The sequence below is a fragment of the Fundulus heteroclitus genome, chromosome 2 (genome assembly GCF_011125445.2).
Source record: "Fundulus heteroclitus isolate FHET01 chromosome 2, MU-UCD_Fhet_4.1, whole genome shotgun sequence".
Classification (NCBI taxonomy): Eukaryota; Metazoa; Chordata; class Actinopteri; order Cyprinodontiformes; family Fundulidae; genus Fundulus; species Fundulus heteroclitus.
In genome coordinates, this window is record NC_046362.1 from 30,065,961 (window position 1) to 30,088,582 (window position 22,622).

Below are 22,622 nucleotides of genomic sequence, written 5' to 3' on the forward strand. Positions count from 1 at the left end.
TTTTCATGCATTCTGGGAATGTTTAACACATCCATTGCTAAGTTTTAGGTGCACTGTGCCTTTAAGCTATGCAGCTTGCTCCAACAGTCATTCTCATATATCATATTTATAACTATATGAATCATATATATGCATGGTCGCTTTGCAGATATATGAACTGGAATTTTTTTTTGTTCCCTCGGAAAAATATTGGAGCTAGGAGTAGGGTAAACCTGACGAAAAAACATTCCCGTTAATACAGTCAGAGAAGTCGGGATTCCCAAATAAAAACTGTTGATTTGTTCGTAGTGTCCCCTAAAACGTCCTGTTTTCCTTGCAAACATCTCTTTTAATTTATTTGGTTCAGAGTGGCAGCCGCTACATGTAACATTGAATTTAGACACACCCATAGCATGTTTTATCACAGCTTACTGTTGATGCAAGCAGCTGCCATGTTGGATCCGACAATCGGCCATAAAAAATGTCTCCGACTTCCCGATGGAAAAGTCCGACTACAGCAGCTGTTGGAGTTGATGTTTAGCTCGGAAGCTGGGATTTCCGAGTTGCGACTGCAGATGGAAGGCAACATTTATGTAAACTGAAAACATTGTTTGTGTAATGTAATTTATCAGAAAGTTATTTTATTGCAAGGCTGAAGACAGATTTTTTTACTTTAATGTAAGTTTTCTGTTTTCTTTATAATTGTCTTCTACTATAAAAAGCACCTCATGAGATACAGACTGTTATTCTATCTGGTAAACAAAGTAGACAAAGCCTCTTCCTGTCATTAAACTGGCTTTGCATACTGCAGTTACCGGACTGTAAAATACTGCTTTCGATTTGCAAAATACCATTTTGATAAACTTTTTTTCCCCAAGGTTTTAAAGTTTTTTAAGGAGTCTCCGATATTTGGCTTTGTGAAAGAGGCCAACAACAGAAAAATGTCTAAAAACTGTTGTAATGCTTACCTACGAAGTCAGTAAAATGAAAATGCACCCCTTTAAACACTGGACTCTAGAGTATTCTTTATTTTCTAAATTTTTGGGAGGTTTGATAAAGGCATTATAAAGTCAGCTGTACACTTGAGGCTGGATTTCAATCATTTTAGAATCTGGTACTGAAATTAAGTACTTTCTCTATTCCCTGAGTCTACATACATCTTTACAATGATTACTCTACAGTTTTTCCTCTACTTAATCAGAAACAAAATACATTTTGGTTTTCTTTTAGGAGAGCTCATCACTGCATGTGGACCTTCAACTCCACAATCCAGGAGTTAAAGGTCCACAGTGGTAACTTTGAGTTCACAACCGGTTTCTGAAGCCAACATCAGTTTTATTTGATTATTTAAATTTTAAACTAGTTTAGTGTTTTGCTGAGCAGAATAAAAACTTCAATCTGTGGCAGTTTGGTCATCAGAACTTCTTACTGTTTATCCTGCTTTGTTTCCAATTATTCAACTCCAACCTGCTTTAAATGCTAATTATTAGTAAAACCATGGATTCATTGAATGTTTACTGAAATAACTGAGAATTAGGGTGTTGTTTGTTCTATGCCCCAATTCTCCTGAGAGAGTGCAATTAAGATATGTGATTCAGTTTAGTGCAGTTTGGTTTTATTTAGCTATAAATTACAACAAATATCATTGCAAGAAACTTTACAAGACGTCCAGTTCATACACTGTTATGTTGGTTCAAATTCAGTATAAATCCATCCGGTGTGTTCAAGTATCATCCAGTCACATTCAGATGCATCAACAGGACCCTATACTGTACAGATACAATTTATTAATGTAGCTATTACGTTTTATACTCACAGCAGCCATTTAGGGTGTATAGGTCAGGGTTGGGTTGGCCCCTCCAAATATTTACGATGTAGTTTTCGACGTTGGGCATCAAACTAGCGTGTTTTTCTGACTTTAAAACTCTGTGTTTTTAGAATGAATGGAAGGCACCCTAATGTGGCGTTCCAAAATGAGTCCCAGACAAAAACAATAGAATTTAAGCTGGAAACGGTCTATTAATTTACATTTTGTGCATTGAACTGACAATACTCACGTCTTAGAGAGGTTTTTTATGGAAACTATAGGGGACTGTAACCATGGTAGATTTTGAGAACTAAATGACTTCCAAGTCTAAAGTTAGATTTTGGAATGTTTTTCAGTGGTTTTTGTTTTGTATTTTCATTTCATAATGAAGTAAAACAGACCTTTGAGTTAAAGTGGAACTCATCATTACATGTGTGTACTTTGCATCATAGCGACAGGTGTTGCCCTCTACTGGCAGACAATAAAGATTTAAAATCCTTTGGGATAGACATGTTATTAATATATAATTTGGACCCATCATTGCGAGTCCAGTAGAAAACCCTGTAATTGAACTTGACCAATGTTAAAGCCAACTACCGCTGCTACCAACAACTACGGAGGTGATCTATCGCAATGGCGTCCCGTAGCCCTAGTGTGTCTATCACACATTGGTCTGTTATTTTGTACTGTATATATTTGCCAATCTGTTCAGCTTGATTTAATAAGGGATCATTAAATGCCTACCCCAATCCTGAGACCATATGTTAGTACCTTGAATCGTCAGCTAAATTTAATCATTAGAGTGAGCGCTTCATCTGTTTTCTTTGTGAAAATGGCCTGCATCATTCCTAAGGGTGTGTGGAGATACCTCGAACCTTTAAGGAAGTTCTCAATTAGAGCTCTGTCTATTTTGTCACATTTTCCAACAGCCGCCTCAAAGTTGTTGCTCAGGACACCGTAGATGTTCTCCTTGTCGTCCCTTTTTCCAAAGAACAAAAAGAGGGCGTAGCAGTCCTTGCCAATGGAAGTGCAGAAGTCCACCATCCGCTCATACGTGTTCTTGTTCCTGGACTCCATCTGGGCCATCTGGATGGACTCGCTGACGGGTTTTCCGTCGGCTTCCCTCTCTTCCGCTTCTTCTCTTTCGGGCAGGTGAAGGACCTGCACTGCGATCTGTATTTTCGGGTTCTTGGTGGGTTTCTCCAGGATGGCCCAAACCCAATCAGCGCCCAGGAGGATGCGTTGCTCGGGCGTCATGGCTGTGCAGTTGAAGGTGTCTGTATAGTCGAGGTTAACGCTTTGAGTGATGTAAGTCATCAGGAAGACCTGTTGGAGAAAGGCGAGTTTAATAACCACGAACTATAAAAGGTATACTTCGTGTCTCAGTTATCTGTGCAGCCACCTGAGTTAAGGCCTGCGAACTCGGCTGAAATTTGCCCTCTGGATCCTTGAATACGAGGTACTCCTGGGTTCTGGACGATGCAAAAGAGATGCAGTTGCTGATAAGACGAGTGAAATCCGTGGACTTGTTTGGCGTCAGCTTGGCAAAGATGCCTGTCCTTGGTGACGTGGTCTTATCCGACGAGGGTTTTGGCGGCGAGAAGCGTTTTAGAAAGGAGAAGAAACTTGAGTTTGCCGCTTTGTTAGACGTTGTGTTGCTGGTCTTCTGGCCCATGTTGGAAGGTCGGAGGAGGGCAGAAGATCAGAGGCTGGTTTCTCTGATGCACTGAAAGAGGGAACTTCTTTAAAATGCCAGTTATAAAGAACAAATGTTTTCTTATGTTCCAGTGGAACAAAGCAAAAAAATAGAAGAATTACTAATTCCCATTTCTTTCTTTAATCAGTCAAAACTTAATCTTATAAAATATATCTGCTGCTCTGTATAATTTGGTCTTCCAGTACAATATCTTTGTCAGAACAAACACTCACCAGGATGGGTCTTGAATTTCCGGCGGTATGGAGTCTTGTACCCGTTTTTGGTTCCAGCCCCCTGCCCTGCTGAGAGACACAACGTCTGTATGTGTGTCTGCCTGCGCGACGCGCCTCACCTACAGCTCAGTGTCCCTGCACGGCCATAGGCACTCAACGTTTTAGAGGAATGAAGAGGATTCATGGGAAGAAGAGTTAAAGCTGTCTGACAGCTTGGGTGTGGTGTTTGCACTTTGCAGCTCATTAGGTCAACAAGAGATTCTTGTTACAAGTTAACTGCCATAAGCATTAGAAGATTTTGATCAGCAAACACAACGCTTAACTGTCCCATTTAAAACAGGGAACACCACTGGAGGCGTGTGGGTCGGGAACACAGCTATTAGTTTTCCTCTAAATGCTGGTGGGTAGTTGGGACGTTCCTATTTCTAAACATAGGAACTCTAACCAGAGCTTTTTCTAAGGCTGAGTGGAGGTTTTCTGTGTTGTTAATTTCTTTTTACTTTGGTCTCAATAAGAGAAAATTTGCACTAATTGTTAAACAATGGGCTGTATCCATGGTTCTCCAGCATTCCGGTCATTTTGACTCTCAACACCTTGATTCCTTTGTTTTTTAGCCATTGACTGGACTTTTCCAAACTTGGGCTAAGCTTTAGATTGACTCGCAATTGTCCAAACATCAGTTCGAAAGCTACTTACTCTGACAGTAACGTATATGGCTGCAATTAAACCCGAACCAATACCCCTCCGCTGCTGTGCCCTGAAAAAACCTTGTGTGTGTGTTTTTCCTCCAACATGCTCTGCAAGGTTATTGCCTTAAACAAGTCCTGTCTAGCCTGTGCTTAATTTTTTATGTTTTTCCACAGAAGCCACCAACCAGAGGTACACATCTTGGGACAAGAAATAAAAGAGTAAAAGGACAGATCAAATGAACCTTTTTTCAGAAATCAGAAATGGTTCAAAAGCCCCACAATGTTGCAACAAACAGAAACTAGTAAGACTGTCACATCCACCACTAGCCTTTTTTTTCCCATAAAATATTGAAACAAAGGTTGTAAAATGGTAATAAGTGCTCTGAGACTCTTTCCTAATAAAGGAGACACAGATTAGTGCTGACAGGAACCACTGGTTAAAACTGAGCATCAGAATGAGCAAGAAAGGAGATTTCAAGTTACTTTGAATGTGGCATGTTTGTTGGTGCCAAACAAGATGATCTCTATTGGAATTTTTACGCATAGTCATCTCTCGAGTTTCCAGAGCTTGGTCAGAAAAAGAGAAAATATCCAGTAAGTTGAAAATACCTTCTTAATGTCAGGCAGGATAGGCTGACTATTTGAGATGATAAAAAGACAACAGTCACTTAAATAACCGCTCATTCCAACTAAATTATGCATAGTAGTGTCTATGAACTCAACACGTTGAATGGTGCAGCAGATACTGCACTGGGTCTCTCTCCTGTCAGCTAAGAACAGCAAACTGAGACTACAGTTTGCAAAGGCCAACAACAATAAAAAAAAACAGGACAATAATGGATTACAGAAAATATTTCCTGGTTAAATTAATCTCAATTTTAGTGGCAAACTCCAGGTCAGACTTTGGAGTGAGCAACTTGAAAGCATGTGTCTGTCTGGTTTTGTACCAACCGTTCAGGCTGCTGCTGCTGGTGTAAAGGTACGCTCACACCGAACACAAAAAGATGTTTGGAGCGAGTGATTTACATGTTATCCCCATGTAAAGGCTTGTTGAGGAGCGAAATAACGGACAAGACAACAGACAAGCGGAACCGGCAAACGGATAGACAGTCCTGCTGCGGTAAAGCGAGCTGGGGGGAAATCGGCTACGTTGTCAATGCAGATTGTTTGCGAAATGTCAGGCAGAATGTCAGGCAACCAACAGCAGCCGATCAACATGAAAAAGTCGTCTTGTTCGCGGTCGGTGTGAACGTACCTTAAAGGCGTTTAAACATTAAATCCTACCTGAGCATTGGAGCGGATCATGTCTATCCCTTTACCCAACTTCTATCGACCACTTCCAGAAGGATAGTGCACCAAGTCACAAAGCTTAGATCTTCTCAATCCAGTTTCTTGAATATGACAATAAATTCACTGTATTCCAGTCACCAGATCTCAGTTGAACAGGGCACCGCTGGGATGTGGTGGAACCAGAGATTGACGTCATATATATGCAGACGACCAACCAATCAATCAATTCGGTATGGACCAAAATCTTGAAGGACGTCCTATTGAATCTGTGTCATTAAAGAACTTAAGGCAGTTCTGAAGGGTGTACCAACCCAGTTCACGCAAGTTGGACCTACCAAAGTTACCTGTGAATGTGGAACAATTCCCTCCTAAAGTGTTCAGAGATCTCTGTACTTATTAAAGCAACATAAAAAGTCAGATATCGACAAATGTATGTTTATAGTTTTAGGCAATGAGTCTTTGTTTCCACTGGAATGTGCTTTTGGGCTAAATGATCCGCTTTTATTTCCTCAGACTCCTCTTTAACCCGTCTCCCCTCTAATTAACCAGAACAGTACTTACAGATCACAGTGGTCAGTACAATTAATAACGGCTGTATTGCATAGTTAAAACTGAAAAGTAGTTAAGAGTCTTTTAATGTTTGTATGAAGCCACGACTCTTCGCTGACATCCATAATGTGCGTGTGTCAGCCGGTGTTTCCAGTTCCTTTGTGTCCACAGAAGGATGGTGGGTGTTACAGGAGGAAGCAGCGGTTACAGGAAGTGAACGGAGCCGGCGTTTGGCCCGAGGCGCTGAGCTGGCTGCCGGTCTCCGTGGTTGTTCCTTAGCGTTAGTAAGCCGACGACGCCGGAGCAGCCGTCCCTCAAACCAGCGCAGTTTGTGACCGCCTCAGCTCCTTCCGCAGCTCGTCCTGGCTCAGCAGGTACTGGAGGCAAAGCATCATGGGAGTGGGAACGTGGCAGAGAGGTTGGGCTCAGTGTTTTCGACTGATTTGGGATCAGTTCATGCATTTTTCTGGACCGGTTACAAATGTGCACTGATCAAATGAGAACACAAGACTTTTTCTTTGATCTAAGATCATTTATTACACAAAACATTTGCAAAGAGGCAACTTTGAAGGAACACGTCTTGTTTATGATAAAGATGAGAAGAAACTAGGTTGTAGTTTAATTTCTAAATATGTACATAACTGCAAAGGTCGTAAATACTTTATTTCTCTCCACTTTGTTTTTAAGGAGGCACTTTCTTGTAATAATAGTGAACTGACCTTGCTCAGCAGTCTCCAGGCTTCCTGAAGGTCTTTCAAAGTTTTTTTTTGGACTTTGTCTGGTTTCTCACTCATTTTCATTTCACTATTCTGAAAGCAATATGTTTTTTTTTTTATTAAACACTCAATCCCCCAAAAAAGGTTAAAAAACAAAATAACTGGACTTCTATTCTTAGGCTGAAGAATAGTGTGGAGTTCCAAGCTTCATAGACCTACCAGTGAGGCCTAGTTAGAGCTCAGATAAAATTGCAATTAGTATTTGGAATTAAAAGACTATTATCTGGCCTTTTTATAGCTATCACTCTATAGAGATATTTTGCTGATCATTTAAAAGAACCAACTAGCATTTTTTTAATGGGTGTATGGGTCTTCAATTAAGCTTCCATGTTAGGTTTACAAAATACTCTCCAGTTTACCTTTCTTTCAAACAATTACCATTTGGATGCGAGAGGCTCTCAAAAAATAATTCCACTGCCATTTAAGCCACTTTAAACAAACGGCATAATTTGTTGCAAATTTCTTATGTGATTGGTCAGAGAATTTCAAGTTCACGGCGGTTTAAAAAGCTCCAGCTTTGTAGGTCAGAAATGTAACTTGATTTGCAGCATTTGAGTATAAATGAAACACTATTAATTAGATCAGTCTTTAAGATGTAAAAGATACCAGATTTCAAAAAGTATCACTTTATTGGCACCACCAGTTTACATGACGGTAGATAATCATCTTAAAGACCACGTCTGGTCGTTTGTTAGGTCTGCCCTGTACTTTTTTCCAGAATAGATTTTTTTTTTTTGAAGATGGTATCTTTCTTTCTTTAGCATATGCTAATCCTTATGTTGCCATGGCCAAGTTCAAGAACTAAATAGAAATGAGTAAAACCTGGCCAAAATCCAAAATTCACTGAAGATTACAAGAAAGTCTCATAAATTTGAACAGATCCCAAGTCAGCCACACAATCAAAATAATTTTAGTTAATACCAAATTAATTTCACTGAAATTAATGTGCCTTTTTTTTTTAAATTAGAAAACATGGAGATTGCTTTGTGGCGGTTGCTCAAATTTTCAAGATGGCAAAGCTTCATTGGAGCTCTAGATTAGGACAGCTATGATGTAAAAGTACATGTTGATCCAAGCAGAAGAAGCCGTTAAATGGTGGCAACATGAGATTAAAAAAGTACCACAGTGTAGAAAAATGTCTACTGCCTCCTTATTTTCACACAGTTATGCAGTTTTTTATCGATGTGTCATCTTTGTTAAATAATCAGAAGTTTCCATCTGAAAGATTTGAGCTTCTGCTACTGCAGACGAGAAGCAGCGAGCTGCAGGCGTCATTAATCACCAGCCTGTGTGTGTTGGTGCTTACTGTGAGGTTGTTGATGCTTTCAGACAACGCTTCTATTTGTAAAATGGTGCTCTCTGCGTTCACCATCTGCAACACACACACACACATCCATTACAAGTCACCATTGTAGCCGTGCGCTGCTTCCAACTGAATCATATTGTTTCTACTTTTTTTCAAAGATTGTAATGCATGCATGCAGTTCCGGTCAGAAGCTGTTATCCTTTCATCTTCGGCATAAAACTCATCTTCATTAAGGGTTTTAATGATACAGTTAAACCCTTCTATTTACACAATGTGCTAAATTTGTGTAGAGGTTTGCATTTATTGTGGATTTTCTATAATTCACACAGCATCAATACTGAAGTACTGAATACTGTCAAAATTCTGTCTGGATATTTGACCACTTTTCACGATTAAATAAAGGGTTTATATTATTTTTATTTGGTTTCATGGTACAGACCCATCTTCTGATCAGAGATTATAAATTTTCATTGGTCAAGGGGATTGTCATTTAAAAAGCTCTATGACAGCCAGATTAAATTATTGCTAAACCAGTGGTTGAGATCATTGTCTGGTTGGAACGCCAAGTCCAAGTTTCAACCATCTGGTTGATCTGTGATGCACGTAAGTAAAGTAAATTCATTAAGCATCTTTCAAAGACCAAGCAATCAAAGCACTGTACTGAAAACAAAACAATTAAAGTAAAATAATAAAAATAACATCACAAGAATTTGAGTACTTCATTTTTCGACCCATGGTGTGCAATGCGCTGGTTGCAAAACAGCCCTTGACCCTGCTGCTACCACCACGACAGACAAGTTATGGTGTTTGAAGGTTTAAAAAACAGCTGAAAACTACTTCTTTTTGAAGTAAATGTTTTCTCAACAAAGCTTTTAGTCAATTCAAATGGTCTGCTGCAAATATTTGAGCTTGAAGGTGTTAAACTTGGAACCCCTGTTTTTTTTTTTCTTCTTGGTCAGCAGCTTTCGCCATTGTTCATTTTAAAATTGCTTCACTCTGACACTGGTGTCATTGACACTTAGGGGTGCAGCAGATTCTAAATCACAACAAGCTCGAGCCTCGGTGGTTCCTGGGTTGTTCTTCAACATCCTGATTTTCTTTCATTTGTTTTTTTCTGGTGATACTTAGGGAGAGATGGTTGGAACCTGTGCTAAATTGGGTGTTCCACCTGGACAATGATCTGAAAAAAAGTTGCACTGCAAAAATGGAACTAAAAGTAAGTAATATTTTCTTGAAATTAGTGTATTTGTCCGTGATTTGAGTAGGTAAATAAGATTATCTCCCAATGAAATGAGGGTTTCCCCCTGAAAATAAGATAATTAGATACACTGCACTCAAAATAAGATGATGAGCTAAGTTGCTCCTATTTTAAGTGCAAAAAACAGATAATTTAAGCAGCCTGCTCAAATCAAGTACAAATACATTAATTTCAAGAAAACTTTACTTTGTTGAGAGCCTGTTTTGCAGTGTGTAAACTGGTTTTATAAATGATAAAGCAGGCTGGCTGTAAGGCTCTGGAATGGACCCAACCCAGGGGCCTTTGAATACTTGTAAACAGCATAAAAGCCAGATCCATGCCTTGATAAAAACGATTTCCTGGACGACTGTTTCTAGGACAAAAACTAGTCAAATATTATCTAGTGAGAATTAGGCCACCCATTTGCTGATGACAGCAGAAAATGTGTTGATGTGCAACGTTTACGTTTGAGCCTGTATGTCTGGTACTGACCCTGTTTGAATTTAGTTTTTATAAATGTCAAACTTGTGCAGCCAATTCCAGTTTTGAAAAGCCATTGCAGTTGTGAAAGCTGTGTATCATCAAGTAACCGTGAAGAAAAACTGGTTCAAATGCATCCAATTAAAAAGCCCAAAATGAACGGCAACTCGTGCCAATCACTTTTGACTGAAACTGCATGTAGATTCTAAAATAGTACTTCACCGACTGGATTCAGGTGTTTTTGTACCTGCAGCCACATTCGGAGCCATGCTCATGCACCTCCATGATACCTTTAACAGGGAAGCCATGGTGTTCAGGGTTCTGACGGGTTAGTGGAGGCTGAAGCCATGATGGGCGCCGTGATGATGAGGATGGTGGAGAAAAAAGCAGGTTAGTGGTTGATGCAGATTAATGAAGCATGCTGCCGAAACATGCTGCAAAAATATCTTCTCATTTAATGGTATATGTTTAATCCATAAAGAAATATAGTCCATACCATAAGAGTGTAGAAAGAACAAACCTTGCACACAAGATTTATTGTCTTAAATGATTTTATAAATCTTTGCATTTACAATTTTATCTGGGTTTAGTGAATTTGCTTTAAAAATATTACACTCAATTATGAAAATAATGGTATAAAAATCAACACCTTAGGTATCAAACAATATATGCGGTAGTATCACCATTAGTTCTGTAGTAACATAAATATTAAATAAAATCCCTCCATATATTTATGCAAATATTGCACAAGTTCCTCTCAGCCTGGTCAGAAAGGTATAAATCACGCAGAGGACAACTTCTATTACAAAAATATCTACTGGTGGTGCTCGGCAGCCTCAGTGTTCAGGAAAAGTAGTTTGTGCTGGATGAATTTTAGGAGCTGATGCGTCAGGAATCCAGAAAAAGAGCTTGTTCTCTTACGACGGGATGGGTTAGGTTCATTAGGCACAGGTCTGAGATTTAGGTTAGGGTTAGTGAGGCATCTGGCTGCAAGTAAGAAACAAAATAGCACCCTGCAGCGTGACTGTACACCAGTCAGATACATTTCTCAGGGCATGTCCGAGTCTCTGGAAGAGTAAGGCACAGGGTCGGGGCGATGGGCGGAGTCTAACGGAGCAGGGAGGAGTCAGGCTGCGAGCAAAGGAAGCAAATTAGCAGCAGGGGGGGGGGGTTCTGTTTAGTAGATGGGAAGCTTGAGCGCGTCCATGGAGTTATCACTGGTGTTTTCATGGCGACGTGTCAGCTTCGCTCTCCTCTTTCCCCACCTGGTCCCGGGTGGGCTCTCGGTCCAGAATGGGACTCAGACCCCTGAAGCCGGCGTACGGACGCATCTGCACCCCGTTGGCGACGGACTGTCCCGACTCGTGCGGGGAAGACTCTATGGGACAGACGTAGTCCTTGGACGCGTCTGGCCGTCTCTTCCTGAGGCTCGTCAGGTTAGAGAAGCCCAACTTCTTTGGCTGTAGCAAAGACAGAAAGAAAACTTTTACTCTAAAGTGTTGCATTAAAGTCATTAGTTACCTTCTGGAAATAGAACATACTGATAAAATAATAATCACAATTAGCTTTTTTGTTTGTTTGTGAGATTTAATCAGTTCTGACTAGGGCTGTGCATAAAAACAGACAAAGATTAATATCGATGTTTTTAAAAATAATTTAATATCGATATTCTGGCTTTCAATATCGATATACATCCCAACCCCTAGGGGGCGTTATTAGGAAGGAAGTGCAAGTGAGACGAATTTGAATGGCCGACGGGATTTTAGAAATGCATTCGTTTGGGCACATTTTTGGTTTCTGTTATACGTTAAATGCATTGAACCAAATGCATTTTATTTTCCTGTTAATATTCTTCAATAATTTTAACATAAATATAATATTTGGCTGGTTTTGTTGATTGAATGACTTAAGCATTAATTTGAAAGTAATAAATATCGATACTGTAGTCAAATCAAGCTGAGCTTTAGGGACCCCTTTGGGAGTCTGGGGTTACGGGTCCCCTGACGCCTGCCTCTGTGCTCGGGGAAGGTGGGTCTTCGGTTCTCCACAATCACTATCAAGCTATTTCTGGATAATCTTCACCTACACTAGTGCACTTTCACATCTCCCACAGGTGCTGGGTCCCAGGTATTAAGTGTTCACTTATATACAGTAATCTTATAATTTATTTATTTATGTTTTTTCACTTTCTTTTTTCAAATATCACATTACACATGTCAGCTTACATAATAATATATATGATTTAGCAATGGCATCTAGGTGTTATTCGAGTGTATCTGTTGCTTTATGTCTGTTGGTTGTGCTGTTCTTTTTGTGTCTCTTTCCAGGTGATGGAGCAGACAGAGGACGTTTTATCATTCTCTTCCTTTTATCTCCTCTTTCTTTCACCTCTACTCTTTTTTTTCTTTTCTTTCACTTTTTGTTCTTCCTTTACTCTCCCATTGTCATGTCCATATAATTTGAAATTCTCCTTGCAGGAATCATAATAAAGCTATTTACAAGCATAAATCAAGTGGAGCACTATGGCGAAAGCTGTTTGCCCCACTTGTAAAAGCAAAATCTGTCGAGCTCTATCTGGCATTGAGATATCAATTCCTATTGCCATATTGCTGGACAGGACACTGGGGGAAAAAAAAAAAAAAAAAAAAAAAATCAAGCTGAGCTATATCGAGAATCGTATTGAATCGGCTCATCCTAGACGATACCCAGCCCTAATTCTGATTGTTATCATTTTGTCCCATCAGCCCCAGTTGGCCTGATGTCAAACAGCAACAGGCAGCTGATGAAATAACATCCCAACCCTTGCAAGCCTAAATGTGTTGCCTTTTAATGGGTTTATGTAATTTTTCCTCCTGAAAGCAGCTGTTCCAGTTTAAAATGCAGAGTTTTTAAGATTTGAAATCATAACCCTGGATGCTTATCCAGCCAACAGTTCAAACTATTTAAAAAAATTCTAAATTATTGCTCTGACTGTAGATTTGGACTAATTTGGGCAAGTAGTTATTAAACCAGCATTACATATGTCTCCAATGCCTGGCATGCTCTCTTGTCTTTCCCATTTTTAAAACAAGGGCCTTAGACAATGTATTATGTCCCACTTATACCCCAACGAAACAGGAAGTCATGGATTTCTAACTTAAACTTCTCCGGTCAATTTAAACAAGTGGGGTTAAAGTCAAACAAATGCTTGAGTTACTTTTTTAGCATTTGCCAATAATTTGGGCACCTTGGATTATTATTATTATTTCTTTTAAATCTTAATGGTTGGATTTAAAAGAAGAAAAAAGAAATACTACTTGAATAACTGTGAATTTATTTGAAGGCTTTTTACGCATCTTTTCCAGCGGTGCCAGTAAGTAAGTTAAGGCGAAGAAATGTACCTTGAATAATGAAAGGTCTCTTTTAAACATTCCCTGTGGATAGATTATTTTTCAGTGTCTACTTTTTCTCGTTTGTGGCCTAATGGTTGTTTGCAGAAAGGGAAATGGAGCAGTGTGCGTTGAAGCCTCCTAAGCTCCTGCAGACAGGAGCTACTGCAGCACAAAACATAAGATGATTTTCTTACTACCGAAGCAGAAAAAACACACATGTTCTCCCTCTGACAAATCTATTTTTGGGCAATTTCAGCTCGGCAGTATATTTAATATGTATTTAGCATGGAGCTTTAAAAAATATCTAAATGAAAACCAAGTTTTCTGGTAGATTATGTTTGCATTTATTTTTATTGGAGCACTGAGGGACCAGGGACCGCAGCATCTTAGAGCTGTGAGGAAAAAGCAGTGGAGCCCTGCATTCACATTGCACTCCCAGGATTAAACTGAGAAGGCCTCGTGGATTAAACTGAGCAGACATACACAGATTACGGTGTTTTTCTTCACACGTGAAAAAGCAGACGGCTTACCTGCGTGTCTAATGCAGGTCAGACACACAAGTTTTATAACGCAGCTTTATGATAGAAAAAAAAAAGGTGTGTTTTCTTGTTTTGTTACCTTGACTTTAGCGGTGATGCTGAGTGGGGAATATCCTGCCGCTTCGGTGTACTCCCTCTTCTCCTGCTGAGCCTGGACTCCCACCAGGTTATTGAAGTTGGTGTTCAGGTGGCGCCTCAGCAGTGTTTTCTGAGGAGCTATGTTCAGCAGCATGGCCATCGCGTCGGAGTTAAACCGAGGTTCCAACATCTAGCAAAGGACAATCAATGTAAGATGTTGATGTATTTATGATTATTTTGTTGTTGGCTTTGTTGCAAACGGCTGCCTGAGTACAGATGCTCACTATTAGCCCTCCATGTACACCGCTGCCCCTCAGGTTGGGAGCATACTCTGCCAGGTCCACTGATCTCAGCCACTCCATGACGCGGTGGTTGGACCACTGGACCACTTCGCTGGGACTGAAGTCACTCTGATACACACAGGAACAACAATTACAAACTGACAACAGCACAAACTAGTTGGATGACTCAAAGAGTTGGACCAGCAACATTAAATAGAGCTGATTCAGGTTTAAATAAAAGTTTGCATTTATTGGAACCTGATTGGCTCGCGGACTTCCTGTTTGCGGTAAGGCGTATTCTGTCACTTCCTGTTGTTGCTGTGTGAACGACGGAGCTTTGCTCCAGGCTCTCTCGCTTTTTATCTTTAAACCTCTTTGCTGTAACATCTGTTTCCAAACATAAGCACTTTTAAAACATTGTCTGTGGCTGCTCATCACGTTTGGGAACTCCTCGTGTTTCACACGGTTTGTTCTTTGGCGTGATAATAGGGCGTTAGCCTAGCTTTAGCCTAGCGTTAGCCTAGCGCTAGCCAAGCCTTAGCCTCATAATGGCTTCTCCGCCCCTGACTAAGTCTCCTATCTGCTGCTCTCTGTGTCAGATGTTCAGTTATTCCTCTGCCTCCTTTAGTGATGATGGTACATGTAATAAATGTAGTGTTTTTGTAGCTTTGGAGGCGAGGGTGTCGGAATTGGAGACCCGGCTCCGTGCTGTTGAAAAACCAGCTGATAGTCGCTCTTTTGCTAGCGCGGAGCCGCATAGAGTAACTTCACGTAGCAAACCTAAAGCAGTAGCACCCGAGCAGCCTGGTAACCAGGCTGGCTGGGTGACAGTTCGTAGGAAGCATAGCTCTAGATTACAGACCCCAGATCACCACCAACCCATCTGCGTTTCTAATAAATTTTCCCCTCTGAGCGACAATCTCGCCGAGGAGCCGACCTTAATTATTGGCAGCTCCATAATAAGAAATGTGGCACTAAAGAAACCAGGGACCATAGTTAAATGCCTACCAGGGGCCAGAACAGGCGACATAGAATCCTACCTAAAACTGCTGGCTAAGGATAAGCGTAAATACCGCAAAATTGTTATTCACGCTGGCGGTAATGACACCCGGTCACGCCGATCAGAGGTCACCAAAGTTGGTGTTGCTTCGGTTTGTGAGTTTGCTAAAACTATGTCGGACTCTGTAATTTTCTCTGGTCCCCTGCCTGATCTGACCAGTGATGACATGTTTAGCCGCATGTCATCATTCAACCGCTGGTTGTCTAGGTGGTGTCCAGAAAACGACGTGGGCTACATTGATAACTGGAGAACTTTCTGGGGAAAACCTGGTCTGGTCCGGAGAGACGGCATCCATCCTACTTTGGATGGTGCAGCTCTTCTTTCTAGGAATCTGGCCGGATTTATTAGTTCTCCTAAATGCTGACAACCCAGGGTCCAGACCAGGAAGCAGAGCCGTAGTTTAACACACCTCTCTGCAGCTTCTGTACTGTTACCCACCCATTATCCTATTGAGACGGTGTCTTTCCCGCGGCCAAAACTTAACAGATCAAAAACTTATCTAAAAGGAACAAATCATAAAAACCTAATAAAAATCAATATGGTTCACCTTGAACCTAAAAATAAAACAATAAAATGTGGTCTATTAAATATAAGGTCTCTCCCTCCAAAGACTTTGTTAGTTAATGAATTGATTTCTGATAATCAGATTGATTTGTTTTGTCTCACAGAAACCTGGCTACAAGAGGACTACGTTAGTATAAATGAGTCAACCCCCTCCAGTTATTCAAATTTCCACATTCCCAGATCTGTGGGAAGAGGAGGAGGAGTGGCAACCATCTTTCAGTCTGATTTATTAATTAGTCCCAGGCCAACTAATAATTACAGTTCTTTTGAACATTTAACCCTCAGTTTCCCTCATCCAAACTGCAAAGCAATAAAACCTCTTCTGTTTGTTGTTTTGTATCGTCCACCAGGCCCTTACACTCAGTTTTTGGATGAGTTGTCAGATTTCTTATCTGATTTGGTGTTAAATACTGATAAGGTTATTATAGTGGGTGATTTTAACATCCATGTTGACACTGAATGTGATAACCTTAGTGTAGCCTTTAAAACTATCCTAGATTCAATTGGTTTTGCTCAAAATGTGCATGAACCGACGCACTCTCGGCTCCATACTTTAGACCTTGTGCTGACATATGGCATTGATTGTGAAGAATTAACAGTATTTCCTCACAACCCTGTCCTGTCTGATCATTTTTTTAATAACATTTGAGTTTAATCTAACTGAATTCTCCACCCCCAAAAGAGGGTTCCATTATAGTAGATCTTTATCGGATAATGCTGTATCAAAACTTAAAGAGTCTGTCCCCTTCTTAATATCCTCAGTATTGCAGAAATGCCCTGTAGATGGCAGCATTGCTGTTTCTTCCCATTCACAAATCGATACCTTTGCTAACAATGTGACTTCCTCATTGCGTTCTGCATTAGACAATGTAGCTCCCTTGAAAAAGAAGGTGATTATTCACAGGAAGCTGGCTCCTTGGTTTAATTCAGAGCTGCGTTCCTTGAAGCACAATGTTAGGAAATTGGAGAGAAAATGGCGCTCTACACACCAAGAGGAATCCTACTTAATCTGGAGGGACAGACTATTGTTGTATAACAAGACCCTCCGCAGAGTTAGAGCAGCATATTTTTCATCATTAATTGAAGAGAATAAAAATAATCCTAGATTTCTCTTTAGTACAGTTGCCAAACTTACCCAGAGCCACAGCTCTGTTGATCCATCCATTCCCTTAGCTCTCAGTAGTAATGATTTTATGGGATTCTTCATAAATAAAATTGATGCCATTAAAAATAAAATAATTGGCATCCTCCCAAACATGATTACCTCGTCCTCAGTAAGTGAGGCAGCATTGGAGGAATCTTTAGAATCTGCGCAGTGTTTGAACTGTTTAGAAGCAGTAGAGCTTTCTGAGCTATCTAAAATTTTAGCTTCATCTAAACCTTCTACCTGTATGTTAGACCCAATCCCAACCAAGTTGTTTAAGGACATATTCCCTTTGATCAGTGGCACTATTTTAGACATGATTAATCTATCCTTAGTAAATGGATATGTACCACAGGTTTTGAAAGTAGCTGTTATTAAACCTTTACTTAAGAAACCTTCTCTTGATCAAGATGAGTTAGTAAATTACAGACCTATATCTAATCTTCTTTTCTTATCTAAAATTCTTGAGAAAGTAGTTGCTAATCAACTTTGTGAACATTTACAAAGTAATGACCTACTTGAGGAGTTTCAGTCAGGCTTCAGAGCTCATCATAGCACTGAAACAGCTCTGGTGAAGGTCACTAATGATATTCTCATGGCCTCAGATAATGGACTTGTGTCTATACTTGTCCTGTTAGATCTCAGTGCTGCGTTTGATACAGTTGATCACAATATTCTCCTACAAAGACTTGAACATACTGTAAGGATTAAGGGGAAAGCATTAGGCTGGTTTAAATCTTATCTGTCAGACAGATTCCAATTTGTTCATGTTAATAATAAATCTTCCTCAAACTCTAGGGTCACTTGTGGAGTACCACAGGGTTCAGTCCTTGGACCAATTCTATTTACTATATATATGCTTCCGATAGGCAAAATTATCAGACAGCATGGGATTAATTTCCACTGTTATGCTGATGATACTCAGCTATATTTATCCATAAATCCTGATGAATCCAATCAATTACTTCGACTGCAGTCATGTCTTGATGACATCAAAAGCTGGATGACTTTAAATTTCCTGCATCTAAATTCTGACAAGACCGAAGTTTTAATCTTTGGGCCAGAGTCCTCAAAAAATAAACTTCTTAACCAATCACTTAATCTGGGTGGCATTAACCTGGCCTCTGGTAATAAAGTTAAAAATCTTGGTGTTATTTTTGACCAAGACATGTCATTTAAATCCCATATTAAACAGGTTTCCAGAGTTTCCTTTTTTCACCTCCGGAATATCGCCAAAATTAGAAACATTCTGTCCAGGAGTGATGCTGAAAAACTGGTCCATGCATTTGTTACTTCAAGGCTGGACTATTGTAATTCTTTACTATCAGGAATTCCACAAAATGCAGTTCAAAGCCTTCAGCTGATCCAAAATGCTGCAGCAAGAGTTCTGATGAAAATCAACAAGAGGGATCATATTTCTCCAATTTTAGCTTCCTGTTAAATCAAGAATAGAATTTAAAATTCTTCTTCTAACGTATAAAGCCCTTCATAATCAAACTCCATCATATATCAGAGCTCTGATTACCCCGTATGTTCCTAACAGAGCACTTCGCTCTCAGACCGCAGGTCTGCTGGTGGTTCCTAGAGTCTCTAAAAGTAGAATGGGAGGCAGATCCTTTAGCTATCAGGCTCCTCTCCTGTGGAACCAACTCCCAGTTTTGGTCCGTGAGGCAGACACCCTGTCTACTTTTAAGACTAGGCTTAAAACTTTTCTTTTTGACAAAAATTATAACTAGTGACTCATGTTACTCTCAGCTACCTTTATAGTTTTACTGCTATAGGCTTAGGCTACTGGAGGACATCAGGATCTAATTTTCTCACTCTATTGAGTTCTACTGTTCTTCAATTATGCATTATGTGTTGTCATTTCTGCTTTAACTTTCTGTTCTCTCTCTTTTCTCTTCATAGTAGGTACACCTGGTCTGGCGTTCTGTTAACTGTGACATCATCCAGAGAAGACGGCTCACCCGCTACTACCATCTAATGTAGAACAGATTACTAGATCAATGTGTGCTTCTGTGCTTTTTTGTTTCTCTTGTTGTGTCTCTGTTCTGTCTTCTGTAACCCCAGTCGGTCGAGGCAGATGACCGTTCATACTGAGCCCGGTTCTGCCGGAGGTTTTTTTTTTTCCCGTTAATGGGTGGTTTTTCTTCCCACTGTCGCTTCATGCTTGCTCAGTATGAGGGATTGCAGCAAAGCCATGTACAATGCAGATGACTCTTCCTGTGGCTCTACGGTTCCCCAGGAGTGAATGCTGCTTGTCGGGACTTTGATGCAATCAACTGGTTTCCTTATATAGGACATTTTTGACCAATCTGTATAATCTGACCCAATCTGTATAATATGATTGAACTTGACTTTGTAAAGTGCCTTGAGATGACATGTTTCATGATTTGGCGCTATATAAATAAAATTGAATTGAATTGAAATTGAATTGTAACTACTGTAGGTGCTAAACAAGAAAATCAATGGTTCAACCTTAATATTCAATATTTATAATTAAATTTTCTTTCATTACTTTTCACATGTAGCTGGTGTGTAAAACCAAACTATTATAGGCAGTCAAGACTAGATCAGTCACTGGCAATTGTCCATTTAATCCAGAAGTGCAAGAACAACTTGCACGTGTTTATATTTCTTGTTAACAGTGAATACCATGGTGAATGGAATATGGTTCTAAAGTAATTAAAAGTAATTAAAAGTAATTAAAATCTTAATCTTAAAATCTTCATAAAACCATTCTGTCTCATCCTGGATCAGGGGTGGCATGCAACATCTGATATTTGCATTTATTTATCTTTTGCCATAGAGCATAAAGGTTCCTGATGTAGGTTTACTGTTATTCTTAGTATTTATATAACTGATTTGCCTATGTGACACCCGCACTTGTAACTTTTTGAAAAGATTTTTACCATTTTTTTAACAAACTAAAGACACCATTATCCTTTTCTCCAAATATGCATCTTCTCATCTATTTTAATTCCTATGGATTTCTGTTAGTCCCTTTTGATTTGAATGGTTACACATTGAGTAAATCACCTGCAAATAAAAAAACAGCCTGATATTTCTACCACAAATCACTGTTCCTGAAATACTTGAAATTCTGTATCTTTACTGGAGAATGACACGTAGTCAAGATAAAACATCACAGCTGTGCGACCAAAACAATCCAATTCAACAACTCATTAAAAGCCGTGAGCTAGGTCTGCGGTGCAGGTCCTGAAGAGAAACTTTTTTTTATTATTCATAAGATTTGTTCTCTTAGCTGAATGTAGAGCACATTACAGATTTTGATTTCAAACAGCATGAGGAGAATTTTAGCACAGATAATGCTCTAAAGCTGTTTAGATGAACACTGTTTAAAATAACTTGAGGCTTTGCACTCAGTGGAAGGCATTTTGCACACACAGGATCCTAATACCTCATTTCCAGGTCTGCGTTTGAGGCAGTTTGGGTTAAATTTGTTGACATGGAGAACGTGAATGGCACACTTGATGCTGAGATGATGCAGCTGGCTGGTCACCTTGAGGAACAACAGGTCATTCTAAGATGGAGAAGAAGAAAACTGAGAGCAGGCACAACAAACGCAAACACAGACAATCACTGTTCATTAAATCTAAGCAATTTGTCTCCCGTCCCGCTTCATCTTGGTGAAACCTGTAGATAAAAACCCACCACAGTGAGGTACTGCAGCATCTGTCCGTCCACTCTTCCATCATTAAACTGGTCTTTGTACTGAGGAAGGCCAATGTCGTCAAGCCAGCCTGGAGCAAACAGAGTGGATTTATTGAAGAAACCCTTCAGGAAAAACGTAATAAATAATTTTTGAGTTGATTACATACGTGTGACCCAGATATAATCGAGCTCCGCAGACTTTTCCGGCTGTTTGCTGCAGATGTTCTTTAAGGACAGCTGGAGCTTCTTCCTGTGGAGAGGATTCTTCATCGACAGCTCCTAGAGACAGAAAAAAAAAAACAGCTCATCAGAGAAACCAAGGAGCAGTCAAGATGATTTATCTAATCATTATGATGCTCATCAAAGAGACAGAAAGCTTGTGTCATTACGAACAGCACTATTCACATTTATGAGGGCGCAACTAAAGAGGTGGCTGAAAAGCAGAGACAGGCGTAGTTAAATATCAAACAGACTGACAGAGAGTGACAATGACCAGACAGGAGGAGCTGGAAATTACACGCATACACCTGCAGACATCTGAGATCGTCAGTGCCCTAAATACCACTCGTGTGTGTGTGTGTGTGTGTGTGTGTGTGTGTGTGTGTGTGTGTGTGTGTGTGTGTGTGACGCACCTTCTCTAGGTCGTGTGTGGTGGCCGCCAGCAGGGTCTGACCGCTGCTGACCCAGTGCTGAGCGAGAAGGCCATACTGACCAAGTCCGATGTCCTCGAGCCAGTTGCAGACCTGCTCTGTGCTCCACTTAGAAAATGGCAGCTTCAGATCTCTGGTAGTAAGGAATCAAAGTCACAACAAAAGTTAAAATGAGGGAGTCTAACCCACAACCCCTTAACCCCAATGAAGCTCATTCTTCATATCTTTGGCTCTTGTGATTTTGGTACCTAAACATTTTAACTTCTGAACCAGGCGACTGGAGTAGAAATGTGGCCCCTGATTATCACCAGTTGAAGGATATACACAGTATCAATAGGCCAGTTAAACCTTAATAAAAAAACAGATAACACTGTTTGCTCATTTACAACAGTTTTATCTGTTATGCAAGGTTTCTAGAAAGTCTAGAAAGGTCTACCATAATTTCTGCTTTTTCATTTCTTAGAGTAAGGAAAAGCAATAAATAGCCTGTTAAAAATTGTATCCCTCCATCAGTCCATTGGCTTCTTATTCACAATACAACCCCTGTGACCAGACCCTTGGGGTATAAACACAATAAATGCAGAATTGAGGTCAGCCAGTTTCTCTGAAATATCAGTTTGATTCTTTCTCCATCCTCAGCATCACCATACGCACACATGACCGTGATCCATAGGGATGCAGAACTGAGATTCATCACCAAACGTGATACAGCAATACTTATCAGTCCATGCATCTTGATTGGAACAATGAACCCGTACTATAACCCTAAGCTTGACCAGAGTATGAAATGCAGATCTTACTAGTGTCTGTAATACTTGCCCACAGTACGATAGCCATCCCTTGGCACAGTCTGCCTCATGTTAAACCTCTGAGGAGTTCCAGCATTGGATAATTGCATAATCTGACCACTTAGTCATACGCAAACCCACAATAAAAACTTTATCAAACTCCGTTTATGGCCCAGACATGGATCCACGAGGCTTCCTCTGTTTTGTGGCCTTCAGTTTCACCGGCTGCTTGCGATATCATTCATTTATACGTCAGTCCGTAATTTCCAAGTGCATCAAATGACTGAATCTGGGACTGAAGTCTTCTTCCGTTAGTAAAGCACAGCAGAGTTTTCACTGAAGATCAATTCAATTTTTAAAAGATGGGATTATGTCAAGTTATAAAGATTTTGATTCTATGCTCCATTTCAGCTTAGTGTGTTTTCAACGT

General features: G+C 40.0%; 2 protein-coding genes across 2 annotated transcripts in view; both read right to left on the bottom strand.

Annotated features, from left to right (window-relative positions):
• Positions 1-1,577: 1,577 nt before the first annotated feature.
• Positions 1,578-4,405, bottom strand: rep15 (RAB15 effector protein). Its single transcript, XM_012867544.3, has 3 exons — positions 3,716-4,405; positions 3,189-3,512; positions 1,578-3,112 (listed from the first exon to the last, which is right to left on the bottom strand). The coding sequence occupies exons 2-3, from the start codon at positions 3,459-3,461 to the stop codon at positions 2,567-2,569; spliced, it is 819 nt and encodes a 272-aa protein (XP_012722998.2). The 5' UTR covers positions 3,462-3,512; positions 3,716-4,405; the 3' UTR covers positions 1,578-2,566.
• Positions 4,406-6,274: 1,869 nt separating this feature from the next.
• The window catches only part of ppfibp2b (PPFIA binding protein 2b), a gene marked incomplete in the record, with an annotated part of 133,796 nt that continues 117,448 nt past the window's right edge, over positions 6,275-22,622 (bottom strand). The window contains 9 exon segments of the mRNA XM_036124677.1: positions 6,275-6,620; positions 8,326-8,391; positions 11,308-11,502; positions 14,032-14,220; positions 14,315-14,440; positions 20,501-20,623; positions 20,755-20,843; positions 20,922-21,033; positions 21,387-21,537. Of these exon segments, the coding sequence (XP_035980570.1) occupies positions 6,558-6,620; positions 8,326-8,391; positions 11,308-11,502; positions 14,032-14,220; positions 14,315-14,440; positions 20,501-20,623; positions 20,755-20,843; positions 20,922-21,033; positions 21,387-21,537 (1,114 nt within the window).

Bases quoted from the DNA above. Each gene is read 5' to 3' on its own strand.
- rep15 (XM_012867544.3), bottom strand. From the start codon at position 3,461: ATGGGCCAGAAGACCAGCAACACAACGTCTAACAAAGCGGCAAACTCA. The intron at 3,113-3,188 runs GTGGCTGCACAG...TTTCTCCAACAG, and splicing joins GTTCGCAGGCCTTAACTCAG to GTCTTCCTGATGACTTACAT.